The sequence below is a fragment of the Eurytemora carolleeae genome, unplaced genomic scaffold, assembly GCF_000591075.1.
Source record: "Eurytemora carolleeae unplaced genomic scaffold, Eaff_2.0 scaffold663, whole genome shotgun sequence".
Lineage (NCBI taxonomy): Eukaryota > Metazoa > Arthropoda > Copepoda > Calanoida > Temoridae > Eurytemora > Eurytemora carolleeae.
Genome location: NW_019396570.1, coordinates 173,121 through 190,951, shown reverse-complemented (window position 1 = coordinate 190,951; position 17,831 = coordinate 173,121). Strand labels below are relative to the sequence as shown.

At 30.5% G+C, this 17,831-nt stretch overlaps 1 protein-coding gene and 1 long non-coding RNA gene across 2 annotated transcripts in view; one reads left to right on the top strand and one right to left on the bottom strand.

Moving 5' to 3' along the window:
- Positions 1-139: 139 nt before the first annotated feature.
- LOC111705658 (uncharacterized) lies at positions 140-873 on the bottom strand. Its single transcript, XR_002766062.1, has 3 exons — positions 825-873; positions 484-513; positions 140-188 (listed from the first exon to the last, which is right to left on the bottom strand). It is a non-coding gene; the product is annotated as an uncharacterized LOC111705658 (long non-coding RNA).
- A 442-nt stretch (positions 874-1,315) lies between these two features.
- LOC111705663 (calcium-dependent secretion activator) overlaps positions 1,316-17,831 on the top strand; it is a 62,252-nt gene continuing 45,736 nt past the window's right edge. Inside the window, exons 1-15 of the mRNA XM_023478285.1 lie at positions 1,316-1,392; positions 1,994-2,042; positions 4,029-4,098; positions 4,447-4,687; positions 5,520-5,622; positions 5,895-5,978; positions 6,363-6,446; positions 6,546-6,633; positions 7,044-7,099; positions 7,753-7,842; positions 10,247-10,327; positions 11,461-11,547; positions 13,160-13,236; positions 13,805-13,876; positions 17,053-17,149. Of these exons, the coding sequence (XP_023334053.1) occupies positions 2,004-2,042; positions 4,029-4,098; positions 4,447-4,687; positions 5,520-5,622; positions 5,895-5,978; positions 6,363-6,446; positions 6,546-6,633; positions 7,044-7,099; positions 7,753-7,842; positions 10,247-10,327; positions 11,461-11,547; positions 13,160-13,236; positions 13,805-13,876; positions 17,053-17,149 (1,269 nt within the window). The 5' untranslated portion in view covers positions 1,316-1,392; positions 1,994-2,003. The remainder of the gene's footprint in view (positions 1,393-1,993; positions 2,043-4,028; positions 4,099-4,446; positions 4,688-5,519; positions 5,623-5,894; positions 5,979-6,362; positions 6,447-6,545; positions 6,634-7,043; positions 7,100-7,752; positions 7,843-10,246; positions 10,328-11,460; positions 11,548-13,159; positions 13,237-13,804; positions 13,877-17,052; positions 17,150-17,831) is intronic.

The window sequence follows — 17,831 nt, the reverse complement described above, 5'->3', positions numbered from 1 at the left end:
CTAAAATTAGTTTCATTTAATTTTGCAAAAAGATTGACAATGAACTGGAGGAAAATGATTTAAAGGGTCGAGGGAAACTACAAAAATAAAATTTCCCCAAAATATAATTTTTAAATTTGATGATAAATATGAAGAAAAACTATACCTGCATAAATTTGAGGTGTTGAATCCATCTCTGACAATTCATACTAGTTCAAATATCTATTAATTGTCAAGACTATAATTTAAAAAATTCTGAGTTTTAAAAAGTCGATATTTGAGTCATTTCTCAATTGTAATGTTAAGAATTACACCCAATAGGTTAAGTGCATGTTTATTTTTGACAACATCAATAAAAATAAATCTTCCTTTTTCAACTAAAAATCGCTTCAATTTTTCTTTACTGATTGTATACTGAACATTTTTTTTAGTTTCCCAAATTTTTTTGAACCAACAAAAAAACTAAAAAATCATGTTTGTTTTATGAGAGTTTAAAACAATTACTTGAATTGAGTTGTCTCCAGGCTCGGCAACCTTAAAAATTAAATTTAAAAAGTATAGTTCTTTCCTTTCCATTTTGAAGAATTCCATTCGTTTGGATGGATTTTCAAAAATATTAGAGAAACTGTAGCCGCAGTTTTAAGCGAAAATATTCGCTAAACAGGCGCGAAAAAAGCGGAAATGTTTGCTATATTTACGAACGAAATGCTGGAAAATGCGAAATAATCTGCGAAATAAAAAAATTTCACGAAAAATGCAAACTTTTCCTGGAACGATTTTCCCATTACGCTGGTTCATTAGAAAATATGATTTTTGTTGAGGTAAAAGACAAAATGAAGGAATACCAAGCAAGCTGGTAGGAGGAGTGCAGATATTCCGTAGAGGAGTTTCATATGAGTATGATTAAAACCCTTTACATCTCCTCTTTTATACTTACATACACGGGTAAAGGGGGGGGCGCGCCCCCCCTCTCAGGTGCTAGGGGAGGGCGCGCGCCCGGCCGCCCCCCCCCAGTTGCGCCTATGGATTGTCCCTTGGGACTTGACTTAACATGAAATTTTAGCACTTAGATTTAATTGTAACGCCATGCTTAATTTTTGAGAAAAAATTTCATAACAAATAAGTAATTTTTTTATTTTTATTTTTTAAACTATACAATAAACTAAAATTTAGATTACACAACTAGAAGATTTGAAAAATGTCTTTTACATTCAAACTAAAAAAGCAATTGTCATTAATTCTACATGAGTCTAAAAGGAATTAAACAACGGGGTTAACAGGTGTTAATATTAGTTAGGATGAAAACTTAACTTATTAATTAATAACAAATAATATTGTTTTCAGAGACTTTATGATCTCTGCGCTAGTGTTGATCATATTTGTTTTCTCTCAACTACAACTAAATTTATAAAGGTGAGAACAATAATAAACTGCTCAAAAAAAATTAAAATTTGATTATTTTTATTTTTTCCCATTTATTTTTTATACCAATCATGCGATTAGAGAATCAAAAAAGAATATCACGAATTTATGTCGAAAAATATATTTTTTTACTTAAAGGGGTGGTTCTTACATTTAAAGGGAGTGCTCTGATATTAATGCAGAAAGTGTACCTTCTAAACATTACTTTGATTTAAATGACAAAGAAAGTAGGTCTTAAAGTATTAGTACTAAAAATAGTTCTAATATTATTATAGTATTAGTAATACTAAAAATAGTTCTAATACTATTAAACTATAAGGAGCATCTTTGTTAAATTGTATAATAACAAAAACTCTAGCACAAAACCAACGATAGAAACTGTTAAAAATTGAATTGATTTACAAATATTAATATCGAAAAAAAACTTTGTACCCTATGAAAACATTTTATATAAAAACATTTTATATAAAATATGAATATTAATCAACAAAATGTCTTTAAAAACTATGTAAATTAATGATTGTGAAATCAAAAAATTACTTAAAAAATTTCTGATTTCAAAAATGAAATAATGATGTTTACTATTTTGTAGCTAAAAGAGGATGTTAGAGCCAAGTTCAAGCGAGGACGAGGAGGACGTTGTGAGTTTTCATTTTTACTTTTTAAATAAATCGCTTATTAAGGAATTATAGACGTAAATTCAAGCGATTCATCATTTAGAAAGTGTCATGTCCGATTCACAACAGTACGCTTTAATAGTCTAAGTAACAACGAGGAAATTATGATCGGTTTTCTTTTCTGTAATATGTTACATTCATATTATTTCCTTCAATGTCTCTGAAAGCTTAAATGTGCAACTCCCTTTTACAAAAAACAAATATTTTCTGAGAGAATACAAGAAGAATAGTTCTTATCTTTGATCAGACAAATGTTTATAGGGTAACGTAGTGAATTGGACACGCATGTCACTCATTAAATGGAGGGTCAATTGAAATAACGTTCCCGCAGTCTCTTTAGTTCTCCGTTCCCCCAGTCTCTTTAATTCTCCGTTCCCCCAGTCTCTTTAATTCTCCGTTCCCCCAGTCTCTTTAATTCTTCCTTCCCCCAGTCTCTTTAATTCTCCGTTCCCACAGTCTCTTTAATTCTCCGTTCCCCCAGTCTCTTTAATTCTTCCTTACCCAGTCTCTTTAATTCTTCGTACCCCAGTCTCTTTAATTCTTCGTTCCCCAGTCTCTTCAATTCTCCGTTCCCCTAGTCTCTTTAATTCTCCTTCTTTCCCCCAGTCTCTTTAACTCTCCGTTCCCCAGTCACTTGTATGTAGTGTGATCGTATTTCTAGAGGGGGTTTTATGAAATCGACAAATTTTCAGATTTTCTTGATGTTGACTGCAAACATTTGACAATTTTCAAATTTGTAGGTTTTCAATTTATTAGCTAAAAGTTCTGTCAAAAATATTAAGTTTCAATGGGCATGCCTTTAGCTTAAAACTTTAATAACATTCTTATTTCAAACATTTTTATTCTTTCTTCTCTTCAACTCTTCTTAAGGGGGGGGGGAGCGGTTGCCACCCCCTTTGCCACTCCTAGTTGCGCGCCTGTTATTCTGTGAACAAACAAATTCAAACTTATAATGAAGTACTGAAAAAAGAAACTGGATGGGTAGTTAACAAATGATAAAAAAATGAACAAAAAATGATGCGCACGCATCTTTAATTGCGACTTCTTTTTTTAAATTATGTTAAATATTAAAACATTATAAGTTAAACAATACATTTTTATACTAACCTAAAGTTGAGAGCAATGGTGTTGCATTTTTCTTCAAACTTGGTTTTTCCGCTGACTAATATCTCATTCTTTAAATGGTTTGAGCAAATACAACTTGAGGGATATATGGTGAAGTCTAAAGGGTTAGCCATGCACAATGTTTTGGTATTAGGTATAACAAGAATTGTTTTTGCACTTTTTCACGATGCAAAATTTGTTCATACTTTTATTAACATAAACAAACAACTGAACTGGAATGTACTGCAGTATACAATCCTGTGTTTATAATCCATATTAATTGTCTATTTAATTATCAATACTAACTTTCAATTATCTACATTTTACCACCCCAAAGAAATACGATCACACTCTATACAAGTGTACAGTGTTAGATACGTAAACATATCGTGATGTACACAACCGTCCTCTCTATTAATTAATTAAAAGGGAGGTCGGTTGTGTACATCTTAGGTTAGCTTTACCTCTTCGTTTTATTACTCTATGTCTGGTTCCATGGATCCCTGTTCTAGAGAGAAGTACCTAAATGAAATATAAACATAGTGATCTAGGTGCCTCCCTCTAGTACAGGGAACCATGGAACCAGTTCACTTTATTATATTTTATCTAGGTGCCTCCCTCTAGTACAGGGAACCATGGAACCAGTTCACTTTATTATATTTTATCTAGGTGCCTCCCTCTAGTACAGGGAACCATGGAACCAGTTCACTTTATTATATTTTATCTAGGTGCCTCCCTCTAGTACAGGGAACCATGGAACCAGTTCACTTTATTATATTTTATCTAGGTGCCTCCCTCTAGTACAGGGAACCATGGAACCAGTTCACTTTATTATATTTTATCTAGGTGCCTCCCTCTAGTACAGGGAACCATGGAACCAGTTCCTTCCTAGAGCCTCCAGGAGGCTTGAAGAATGGTAAACTTTAACAGTTTCCTTTATTATTAACGTTTAGCTTCAAAGGATCATGTCAAATTAACAATTGAAGTTATTTTTTTAACTGGTATTTTATTTCACTTAAATAGCAAATTTTGCACAAAGTTATGATTTTGTCTAAGATTTTTCTACATTTTTGGTCATAATTTTTTCTAATTTTTTTTACTCATTTCTAGTTTTTATTTGTGTCTTGTTTTCTAGTTTTTGCATTATTTTTTGGTGTTTTTAATATGATTAGTTTTTCTCGTAATTTCTAGTTTTTCGTTTAATATAAGATTGAACATCTTTTTTCTTAAATTTTGATCTTGTCTGATAAAAAACTGGTTCTAGGTCTCCAGCAAAATGGTGGACCTCCCCGGGTCCCCTCCCCGATGTCTATGGACGGAAACATGATGAGGGGAGGATTAGGTCGAGGCCAGGATGGTAGAGGACAGAGAAATGATGGACGAGGCTCCCCCTCCCCCTCTCTGGTCAGTGAGAAGACGCTGACGGAGGCCGAGGTTGTGGAGAAACAGCAGAAGGAAGAGGAGGAGAGGAAAACTAGAATTCAACTTTATGTCTTTGTTTTAAGGTAAATTACATTTAGAGCGGAATAAAAGTTTATAATTTATCAGTTTCGGATTTTTAAAGATCATCTGAATAGGTAGCCAATGATATAAAAATAATGTGCATGAGGAAGGCAATATATATAAGCAGGATAGCTTTGTGGGCTAAACATTCTTATCATATTTATATCCCTATTTTAGCTTTAGGAGTTGAATTACTTCAAAATCTCAAAATAAAAATTGTTTCAATGAAACTTCACTAATCCAAACGTGTGCATGTATGCTTAATGTATAAATTTATAATTATGAATCTATAGCATTTCAGTTAAATTAATTAAAAAAGCAGAAAATGTCACCATTTGAAAGGATTTGAAACTTTGCCACACTTCAATGTCTTAATTCTGTTAAATTGAAAAATTAAAGATTTTAAACAAAATAGATATAAAGACTCAATTCCTTGTTTAATGATGATTAAGAATTAAGTTCTGTTTTTACATCTAAAAGTTAATTAATAACAATAATTGTATTATTTATTTTAGAGCCATATCTTATCCATTTAATTGTAGTTTTTCCATTTATGAAAGTTGTAAACTTGTAATACAATTGTAATATCTTAATCTCTGCTACAAAATAAATATTTAGATCTAAAAAAAAATTCTGTTAAATCAAATAATCTTAGTTTAAAAAATTAAAGATTTCAAACAAATTAGATATAAAGATATAGAGATTAGATTATTTGAGTTTGTGGCAAAGACTCAATTTCTTTAAATTATATTAGTAAACAAGATGATTAAGAATTAAGTTCTGTTTTTACATCTAAAAGTTAATCAATAACAATAATTGTATCATTTATTTTAGAGCCATATCTTATCCATTTAATGCCAAACAGCCGAACGATATGTCCAAAAGACACCAGAAAGTTTCCAGAGAAGGATTGGATAAACTTCGATCTAAAGTTGATGTAAGTTAATCTTAAAGAGAGTGTTCGTAAAAACTCAAAAAGGCATAAAAAATCTGATTGGAATCAACAACTGTCATATATTTATTTCTGGTCGATGTAATATATATACAGAATATTGATAATGCAGTTGCAAGTTTAAATTTTGGGAAAGTCTCTAAAACTAATTTGGTATAGTTTTTGGATTATAGAGTGAATTTACATGGTTAAAGGGGTCAAGTCTTAAACTTTTATTGAATAAAAAATGTAATTTTAATATTCGCTGTACTCTGTAGAGTTTTCTGCGAGGGGAAACACAAATTCCTTGCGACGAGGCTTTTCAGAACGCGGTGCACTGTTACAACGATATATTCCTAAAGGTAAACTTTTTTATTAATTTTAAATAGCGCAACTTTTTCTTTTGCATTGGTTTAGGTTGATTTTGGGGGGCACAGAGAGGAAGTTGAACTAGCCGTATTGATTTACACCTAGCTTGAAATAACAATCAATTTCTTTTCTTTGTCATTGTGAACATTTGCTTAAATAATAATCTAATATTTTAATTAATTATAATTATAAGTCTGAAAGTTCGAGTGACCTTATTTTTAAGTCTGAACATGGGACCTAATTATTAAGTCTGAACATGTGACCTTTAATTATGTTTGAACGTGTGATCTTATTATTAAGTCTGAACATGGGACCTAATTATTAAGTCTGAACGTGTGACCTTTAATTATGTTTGAACGTGTGATCTTATAATTAAGTCTGAACGTGTGACCGGCCTAGTGTGCGGCGGAGGTCTAAGTCAACACGACTGTAGGGAGGTCTTCCGACATCAGATAGAGAAGGTTAAAATTAACTTATTTATTTGTAAGAAAATAAGGTTCATAAACAAATTAATGATTTATTTATTATCATAAATAATATCCAATATTTTGTTCTTGCAGAGAATTCGAACTATCCCTGAGATTGACGGACTAAGTAAAGATACTGTCATGACCAGCTGGCTTGCTAAGTATGATGCTATAACAAAAGGTAAATTCCCCCCCGCCCTAGGCTGTATTTTACATTTTCACAATAACTGAATTCAATACATGGCAAAAGAAATATATTTCAAATTATACCTAAAAGCATTTTATCCACGCAGACTGCAGTTTTTTTTGGGAAACCGGAAATTTTATTATTTAGTATTATTCAGAAAAAAATATTTAAGCCCAAACCAGAGTTTTTTTTAGCATTTTTCTGAGAATTCATAAGTTTTGCTATTTCTTGTCTTAGATTTATAAGTTCTAACATTTTTTTTAAAGAAAAAGATAGCGTTAAATTCAAGCATCAAAATTTTTTTTTAATAAAATTACCAATCTCCTTTTGTGCTCACTGCTCATAGGATGAATAAACTTTTGTTTTTCTTTATTTCATGAATTCTTTCATTTTCTGCTTTTCAGATGACGAGCAAAGACGACCTGGACAGAGGCTGCCGACCTCGATGCTTGGTAACGAGGTCAGACAATTTTTTAATTTTAAGATAAATTTTAGATTTTATGTTATTTCTTTCCAACCTGATGGTGTAAACCTTTGTATCAAACTTTGATTGTTTCATGTAATATATCAAATATCCAGGACCAGGTTCTAAAGATATAAAATTTCAAAATTTGATTATTTTCCTAGCTAACACATTTTTGTTTAATATTTCTGAAAAATCACATCAAAGGAGCTTTTTAAGATCCTAACTGCGTCAAATATTTTTGAAGGTTAAAACTTTTGACAAAGATTGTGTGGAGAATGTATTTAATTAATATCGTATTCTCGATAAAATCCTTGGTGTTCAGAACAGATTCAGAATCTGAAAGAAATACTAATGAAAATGAAAATTGGTTTTTGTGTTATGCATGAAACAAAGGGGTTCAGCCTGTTCACGAATATTTTTATAAGAGACAATTATTCTAAAAGCTTTTGCCACAAATTCTAATTTTCTAATCCCTAAAGCTTTGCAGACTGACGGTTTAAACCTTTAATATTTTAAACTCAGACTACTTGATGTCATATTTTGAAGTATCAAAATTCTACGACATTTGGTTGCAAAGATATAGGGATTAGTAAATTAGAGTTTTTGGTATAAACTCGAAAAGAAGTGCTATAATAATGAAATTCTAGGTGATGACCAAGGAACAACTGTATGACCTCTTCCAGCAGATTTTAAACATTAAAAAGTTCGAGCATCAGCTTCTGTATAATGCAATGCAGGTACACATTACACAACATATTCAAACAGAAGGAGAAGGACAAGTTTTTTGCAACATTACTTTTCGACCTCGTAGCTCCTCTAGTTTTTATTTTGCGCTCATGTAGGAAAAAGAAACTTTGAAAATTCTGTTCTTACGGGAAATTTACTTTAGTTTGACGTGACACAACGTTTAATAAGAACTTAAATTAATTGGAATTAGTCGTTAATTGATGCCTGAACGGTCACCCAGTTGCCCCGAACCGCGAAGCAAAGTCATGGTAGGGTTTGCAGCGGAAAGGAAAATCGTTGCATTTTTCGAAACATTTTTTTTTCTCGCAAAATTTAGCTTAGATCTGTTTCGATAAAAGAATGCGAAATTTTCGAGGAATAGTAAATGTAAAAATTTCGCGAAAAAAATAATGCGAAAAATTTCCAAAAAAACCCTAGAATTTCACAAAAAAAGTTTTTTTGTGCATTTAATTGTTGAAGCTGAAACACTTATGGTTTTCACAAAAAAAAGAATTCGCAAAATTTCTCATCGTTTTAGGTTTTTTCGCTTCATTCTATTTCGCGAAAAAGTTTGCAAAAGGCGAATGAACCTTTTTGCATTTTTTCGCGAAACATTTAGTTCGCTTCAAACCCTACTCTGCATTAGCTTGAGAATGGGACCTTAATAGTATTATTCTCAAGAAAGGTTAAAAAAAGTCAAGACTTGAGTCTGAAATTATGTTGATTATATCTCTTAAAAGGGAAAAAAAATATATGTTGTAGATTAATTTATTGTCGAAAATAATTATTCAAATTTGTGAAATTTAATAAATGGCTGCTCATCTTTTTACAACGCACATGATACTCCAGAATGTTGGAGTTGAAAATGCTACTAAAAGAGTGGTATTCAAGAATTAGTTAGCATTGAGAATGATTATTTAAATTAGTTCCCGAGAATAATTTTAAAAAGTTGAACAATCCTTTAAATAAAATGTTAACCAATTTAAGGGAGATTATTTTTGATACTTTGAATTTCGTCTACATTCATGAATCAAGATTACACCATTAAAACTTTTTAATGAATGTTAAATAATTTGTTTTTGGTAAAAGTTTTTTCCCATTAATTTTTTATTTTTAAATGTGGAGATTGCTTTTTCGTAAACTAAATATAAACGGTGAAATTACCGGACATAATTTAAACATTGTTCTATTCCATATAAAAATGTTTTTTTTTCTATTTTCATGGACCCACTCGAAAAATATGTTTTCCCAAAATTTACACTAGTTCAATAACCTTTTCAATTATCATACACCAAAACAAAGGTATCAAGTTTTAGCCACAAACTCAATTTGTTTATAACGTAACTGACGTAACTGCAGCGCTAACCAAAATATATTTCTGGCTACACGATGTATTTAATTATTTCTGATTTTGGGCCAAGATTTATTGATTTATAGAACCTAAGCATTTAGATGTCGCAAAACTTAATGTTTTAAATTTTAACCAATATCGACGAGTTAAATATTTTAGCCATAGCTTAAAATTCAGGTTTAGATTAAGCCAGAATTGGAAACTAAGCTGAAACTTGACAATTAATTATCGTAACTTTTCGTTCTTTAGTTTTAAACTGACACAGATAAAAAAATATAAAGAAATTGACTCTTTGCCACAAACTCTGATTTTCTAATACCAATATCTTTGGAACCCAATACGTAAACCTTTGATATTTCAAACTTATATTTTTTGATCTAACAAAAGTCATAGTTTGAAGTTTCAATGGTTTACGACGTTTGAATTCAAAGATATTGGGATTAGAAAATGAGATTTTGTTGCAAAGAGTCAATTCCTTTGTAGCAAAACGTCATTTTCTTTGTTCTTACTTAAAAATCGAATTATTGTTTTTGCTCGTTTTTTATCCAAATTAAACCAGTTGTGATTGTGCTTGAGACAGTAATGTTTTTAAACGTCTTCTCGTTGGAAAAATGTCCAATTCAAGATAACCCAAAGACGTTGAATTCTTTTATTTAGAAAGCAAACAATAATATTTTCATAGTCCTGGAATCTTGATTTTCAATATTGCAACACAGAGATTCATAGTAACTAGATAAATATTGATAGTTAGTAAAATTAAATAAATTTATTAACAATTTTTCGAACTAATAAAAATTAAAAGTTATCATATCCGGGGCTCAAAGAAACTGAGTTCTTGCCATAAACTTTGATTTTCTAATCTCTATATATCTTTGCAACGCGAGATCATAAACTCATAACTCATAGACCTTTGGGCTTTGAGAGTTTAAACTTTAAATTAATTATGTTTGATCAAATTTGATATATTAAAGGTTTACCATGTAAAAATAAAGGGATTAGAAAATTTTAAATATACGATGACGATGACGATGACGATGACGATGACGATGACTATGATATTTCAGCTGGACTCTATGGATGAACAAGCGGCAGCTATCCGACGGGAACTGGACGCGAGGAGAGAGAAAGTAGCATCTATGGAGAAGGTTTAAATTTTAGTTTAAACAAATCAACAAATCTTTAGAGTTGGGAATTTATGAATTTTTCATCCCAACATCTTTGAAACCTAAATTGTAGAATGTAGAATTTTGATATTTTAAACTAGATCATAATATTTAGAGTTTAAAATATAAAAGTTCTATGTCCTTAAGGGATCGACCAATGGTTTAAAGGGTACCATTGTGAATCGGGGAATGGAAGGTCACTTGAAATTAATCTGACAGTCCCTTTAAGCGTGAGTTTGTTTATAGTCTCCCTGACTTACAGGCAATTTTCAGTTGGAATTAAATTTCTCGGTTTTTTAACAAAAGAATTGAGATTTTGCCACAAACGTAAATCTTCTAATTCATCTTCGCAATTACTGATGACGTTTTACTTTGATATTTCAAACTATGAATTCTGTTAGACCAAATAATCTAAGTTTGAAATATCATAGGTTGACACTATTATATCAGGTTGAAAAGATATAGGAATTAGAAAATTTGAATGTGTGACAAAAACTCAGTTCCAAATTTCTTCGATAAAATTTTATAAATTCCGTAATCTCTATTATGTAATTTTTGCTGGGCGATATATATTATTAAATAAAAAGTGGATTAGGTCCATAGTGTTTTTTTTTATATAAAATCTTTGATAAAACTAGATGCCTTACTTAGATCTATTTAGTTTTGCGTGACTTGAATTCAATTCTTTTTGCATAATTGCAATTATACAGTGGTTTCTGGTTAGAATATTTTTACTCCAATCCAAAGTTGTAGCTGTATTTTAGAAAATAATAAAACAAATCTATTTCACAAAAAGGAAATCATAAAAATTCGAATGATGAGATTTTTATTATTTTCATTTTTGTTTCGTTGTTATTTTGATATTTTTAGTTTTCCCAATAAAATGCACTTATTCTCATCAATAAATTAATCAAATTATATCGACATCTGATATTAAAAAATGATTAAAAAATTAAGTATCTTTCTTATTTATGATGGACAAAAATTGCCTCTTACAATCCTTAATTGGGAGTTGGTGTCGAGGGGGAGGGGGACTCGAAAGGCGAATAGTCACCACTCCCATAGAAGTTGCTCCATGGAGAATTTGGTAACCAAATTTGTTCTTATAATTCCAGGACCGGAGATTGATGCCCAAGTTTGTGCTCAAGGATATGGAAGGTCTCTACATTGAAGAAATGAACGCGGCGATAAATCTACTAAAAGTAAATAAGTTCATAATTCTTGAAATAACTTTGTATAAATGTTCATCTATAGGTGGAAACTTTTTAGATGCAGATCCGGATCCTGAATCCGCTCTGGTAAAAAATGGATCCGGATCCTGAATCCGCCCTGGCAAAAAATGGATCCGGATCCTGAATCCGCCCTGGCAAAAAATGAATCCGGACCCGGATTCAACGCATAAACATTTCTTAAAGATTTTCTGATTTTTTTTCAACAAATAAGATTTTTTTTTCCTTTTTCGCTTATATTTATGCTAATGCCTGATTAATCATTCAGAGCATTTTCATAATATTTATTTTGTTAACAGTTCAGATTTGGGTTTAAAGAGCAAAAAGTTTTAAACAAGTTTTTTGTTAATATTTTGCCCTTCGAATATAATTAATTTATCCAACCATAAAATATACATTTTAAAAATTTATGAAGGGATTAGCAGTGTTACGAATCCAGAGTCCGAGTTTAATGAATTTGAGCCGCGTCTCAAATTCGCCCAAAATCGGTTTCAATTGAGCGCCGGCTTAAATCTTGAAACAATAAATATGATTTTAAGTGGCACCAACCATTCTTTTGATTTAATCTTAAAATTTTACCTTTTCAGTAAAATGTAAAATTAGGAATGAAAAACACATTTCATGTCTGGTCTTAAAGGAACTGTACAAGTGTAATTTCAAGTGACATGCATAGATGGCAATTCCCGATTTATAATGTTACCTTTAAAGCTTTGTCTTATCGAGTATCAATCATGCAATGTTTAGAATTACATTATTATATAATAATTATATTATTATATAATAATTTTATTATAATTTACATTAAAATTTTTTTTTTCAATTAGGGTATCTCTACAAAATAGACTTGCGCATTTCTACTGCATGGAAATCATATAATTATCAGAGTAAATCACTTTTTATTCTAGAAAACAACATTGTTGATCAGATAAGGGTTTAAAAGCTATGGTTGTGAATCGGACATTGCCATATTTGCATGGAGGGTCACCTGAAATTACGCTAACCAGTCCCTCGAATTGAAAAATTGCATTTATGTTCAGATTATATTTTATGCATAATTTGACTGTTTAGTCCAACCTTGAATCTCTGCCTTTTTTATGCATAATTTGCCTATTTAAGCCAACATTGAATCTCTGCCTATTTTATGCATAATTTGCCTGTTTAGGCCAACCTTGAATCTCTGCCTATTTTATGCATAATTTGCCTGTTTAGGCCAACCATGAATCTCTGCCTATTTTATGCATAACTTTCCTAATTAGGCCAACCTTGAATCTCTGCCTATTTTATGAATAATTTGCCTCTTTAGGCCAACCTTTAATCTCTGCATATTTTATGCATAATTTGCCTGTTCAGGCCAACCTTGAATCTCTGCCTATTTTATGCATAATTTGCCTAATTAGGCCAACCTTGAATCTCTGCCTATTTTATGAATAATTTGCCTGTTTAGGCCAACCTTGAATCTCTGCAAATTTTATGCATAATTTGCCTGTTTAAGCCAACCTTGAATCTCTGCCTATTTTATGCATAATTTGCCTAATTAGGCCAACCTTGAATCTCTGCATATTTTATGCATAATTTGCCTGTTTAGGCCAACCTTGAATCTCTGCCGGTCCAGCAAGGACCAACGAAGGAAGGAAAACTAAAATTCAGCAAAATCAAACCAGGGTAAGTTCAATCAATTACTCAACCCCTTATTTTTATTTTCTTAAAATCCGCGTCTAAAGAATTGTGTTTTTGAGTCACAAACTGAAATTTTATAATCTTTACAAACCTGATGGTGTAGAATTTTGATATTTTAACAAAATTCACAGTTTGAAATATTAAAGGTTGCCGAGATTTGGTTTCAAAGATATAGGGATTTAAAAATTAAAGTTAGTGGCAAAGACACAATTCCTTACCGTGTATTCCAAATTTCCAGGCATTTTCTACATAATTTGCATATGTACGCAGAAAATGTTCATGTTTCCCCTCTGGTAGTTTTTTTTTAATTCTGAAAAAAACTAAACTGAAACTGAAAAATGTATGCTGGGAGAAAAATGATGTTTACAAAATATACTTGCTTGATCTTTGCCTTTACACTGTTCTTGAACTTCTGTTTACAAATCCCAGCATATCCTGGTTTTCAAGTACCCCAGCAGAGATAGGGTTAATAAGAATAACTTTGATCGAACAAATGCAATTTTTGGTGCAATCTTTAACGTGAATCTTACTTTAATTCAACTTGCCTTTGGAGGTACCTCATAGCACTGTGGAATAATGGAATTTACGATGAAAGCTTGATTTGGAAAATACCCTCTCTATGTTGGTAGGGTAGAAATATAATGGAATCACAATTGGGAAATTTTTTTATCACCTTTTTAGTATTTTGATATCTACGAGAAAAACTAATTTTTGCGGTCCTGACTAATAAAGAACAACTAGAAAAAATGAGATCTATTGGGAAAACAAATACTTTTCCTTTTTTACTTTAAAATCAATTTGAAATATTTTAAAATATCAAAATCTTGGAATTCTTGAAAAACATATTTTGTTACGAGTTTTGTTTTGTTTTGTTTTTGTGAACTCAAAATTTTTCAGACCTTTTATTTTGGTATTGGCCTTTTCGGAATCAGACTATACTACATTTATATTTTTAATGGTTTGTAAAATGTAGAAAGTTCTTCAGAACTTTTAAGTGAAAAATATTTGCTTTTGGGTTATTGGATCTGTGTGGAATATTTAACACATTTTTGGTTGGTTTTTGAGTTTTTTTTGCTTATGAAACTCTTCATTTCAAAATAAAAATATTCGAAAACAAATATTAAAAAGAGATTACGTTTTTTTTGACACATATCGTCTCAAAATTAGAGATAATTCTATCAACTAACTTGATAAAAGTTGAAAACTCTATGAACACATCAGGCACTACGTTGTAGTAAATGCCTTTAAACTTGTCAATTTTCTAGAAAGCGTCGGAGTTCTAAACTAAGGTAGGATTTGCCTGAATAGAGAGTTCAAGCTAGGGCTAGGCATCCTGCTCAATCCGTTTTCAGGGGTTTATATTTTTGAGAAATATCCCCCCCCCTCCCGGGGGTGATTATATTTTGAAGATCTGGGGGTAAAAGGAAAGATTTTACATCAAAAAGCAAGTTGTTTCACCCGACAAGAAAATATACACTCCTGTCCGTTTTTAGTATTTAAAATTTTTATTGGGTTCTAAGGATTCTCCAAAATCAGGGAAATTGCAAATTACGTAATCTAATAAAAGTTACGTAATCTAATAAAAGTTACGTAATCTAATAAAAATTACGTAATCTAATAAAAATTACGTAATCTAATAAAAGTTACGTAATCTAATAAAAGTTACGTAATCTAATAAAAGTTACGTAATCTAATAAAAGTTACGTAATCTAATAAAAGTTGAGACATATTAAACTTTTTAAAGATCTGTAAATCCTGAGTTTGAGCGCAAATTCGACGTTCAAAACTCCTACTTTGGGGGTGAATACGTTTTCTGAATTAGTTTTTTTAATTATTAAATAACGACAACGAAAAAGTAAAAATTATACAGTAATCTAATTAGATGGTTAAAAAAATATTTCTCAAAAGAAATTTGTTAATAAATCAATGCTAAAATCCATTATTTCGTTTTCATTATTATATTGAATTTCGTATCTTCTTGGAATTTATTCGCAGATTTCTTCAAATTCTTCAAATGTCGTCTTTTCAATAATAATTCTAGAAAATTTGCGAAAATCTTTGTGAATAATGAGAAACCAGAAAAGTGCGAAAATAGAAACTAATAATTGAACAAGATTACTTATTTTCGATGATAAGTTTAATTCTTATTTTCCCAACATGTTCCTATACATGACGTCTGTAGTTTATTGTAGAACTTTTTTTACATCTTATGTCGTCGTTATTTCATAATTTAAAAAAAACTAATTCTGAAAACGTATCCACCCCGAAAGTAGGAGTTTTGAACGTCGAATTTGCGCTCAAACTTAGGATGTATTGATCTTTAAAAAATTTAATATGTCTCAAATAAATCCGAAAGAAGTTTTCAACAACACTGCATACTCAGTTCAACTACCTTACATAGCCGGTCACTCCCTTTAACTGGATATAAATGCAGCAGAAACAAGGAATAAAATATCTAAATTTTACTCTTATGAAAGAAAAACAACGATATTTTACTCATTGCTACTCAGATAAAGGTTGAAAGGGTATCATTGTGAATAGGGCATGTGACTCTAAATTTTGAGGCTTACTTATAATTACGTCTACAGTAAGAGTGATTGATTTGTGACTTTTTTAGAAATCAGCTTACCGCCCACCAGAGGTTGCTGCGTTTTAACTTAATAATAATATTGCAATCAAAAAAAAATTCTAAATCGTTCATACGGTTGCGAATTGACGATTTAATATCAGAGAAATCACCGTAAGGCTCAAAAAAATATTTTTTAAAATATTATAAAATTCACCATTTTCTTGGAAATTTTATGCTCAATTCAAATCTGAAGAGAGAGCTTTTTAAAGAAATAAAAATTGAATAAGTTACAATTCAGATTTGAATTTATCATAAAATATCCAAGAAAATGATGTATAACACGTTGATTTCGCCCAAATTAAATCGTAAACTCGCAACCGTATGGACGATTTTAAAATTTTTTTGATTGCAGGATTTTTTTAAAGTGAAACGCAGCAACCCCCGGTGGGCGGTTGGCTTAATTCCAATATTGATCACCCTTAGTCTAGAGTCCCTTTAACAATTGCTTGCTCTGCTGAACTTGATGGTTATACAATATTTATACAGGAACATACTGGTTTACAAATAACATATTAACAAAAATAGTTATAATGTATACACAAATATATAAATAAACTTTTCTGTGTTTAACTTCTAGATGTGTGGGATGATTAAATTTGCATGTGTTTTCTAGATTTAAATTATAATTTTGGTAAAGTAGTTGCTTTAAACTAATAAAATATGTGTTCTTTTTATATATTTAGGCAGACAGTATATAATTATAAAGTGGCTATAGAAATATAAAAAATATTATTAATAAGAAAAATTTTCTTTATTTTTCGATTGAGAAATAAAAAAATCCATTTTGTACACGGCTTCTCTTTTCCAAAACATTTGATTCTTAGAGTAAAAGCAAATGAATAATAATGTTATATTTTCCTGTTTAAAAATGAAAAAAAAAACATCTAAAGATAGTCGTTTNGTCTCCCCCACCTTCATCGAATAAAAAACTGACTTAAAAGTCGGGCAAGAGTTTTAAAAGAAAGAAAATTAGTAAATTTTGAAAAATCCCCTTATTAGGATAAAAGTAAAGTAAAGGTACTTGCAGGAACTTTTTATTTTGTCCTAACAAATAATGAATGCTCCAGCTTTAGCAATAGATATTGAAGATTAGTTTATTACATTAATTAAAAACTGGCAAAAAACAACTTGTTTTTTATATATCTTATAGAAATATATTAATTTTTTTTCAGTCGCTCTCAAAGCTCTTTATCTCGAAACGACGAGACCGAAGACTCCCAAGTATCCCAACTTTCCAAATCTGACGTCGTCCTTACATTTCAAATTGAGGTAACAACATTTTTGAAACTTTTAAAAAAAGAGAGTTTGCTTAGAATGAACAAATGATTTAAACTGCGTTCTTTAGGAACTAAGTTGAACCTTAGTCCTAAACCTTTTCTTAATCTTTTTTATTGGTCAATTCTCGAATTTTAAAGAACTAAGTTCTTGCCATAAATTCTAATTTTTTAATCCCTGTATCTTTTCATCCTGGTGATGTAAACTTTTGATATTTCAAACATAGACTAGATTTCATCCATACAAAATTCATAGTTTGAAAAAGTAAAGGTCTACAACATCAGATTTCAAAGATATAAAAATGAGAAAATCAGAGTTTGTTGCAAAAACTCAGTTCCGTTTAAAGGTTTGCACAAAAGGTTGCAAAGATTTAGGGATTAATGAGTTTGAGGCAAGTGTTCGGTTTAGGAGCTCCGAGCTATGCTGTGTATGTTAAACTAATTATTAAGTATCCGACTGACAGTTTTTTAATTAAAATATATCGAGCTTAACCATGATTAATGTGGTGTTTTCTATTGATATGTAAAATTAATGTAGATTAAATATAAAAATGAACATGTTTGCTTAAATCACGTCGAAACTCGAGGTTTATCAAATAATTGCTTGTTAACATGTTTTTTTTTATATTTTCTGGTTAACTTAACCTTATTATTGGTGATTTTTCACTTGAATCTTA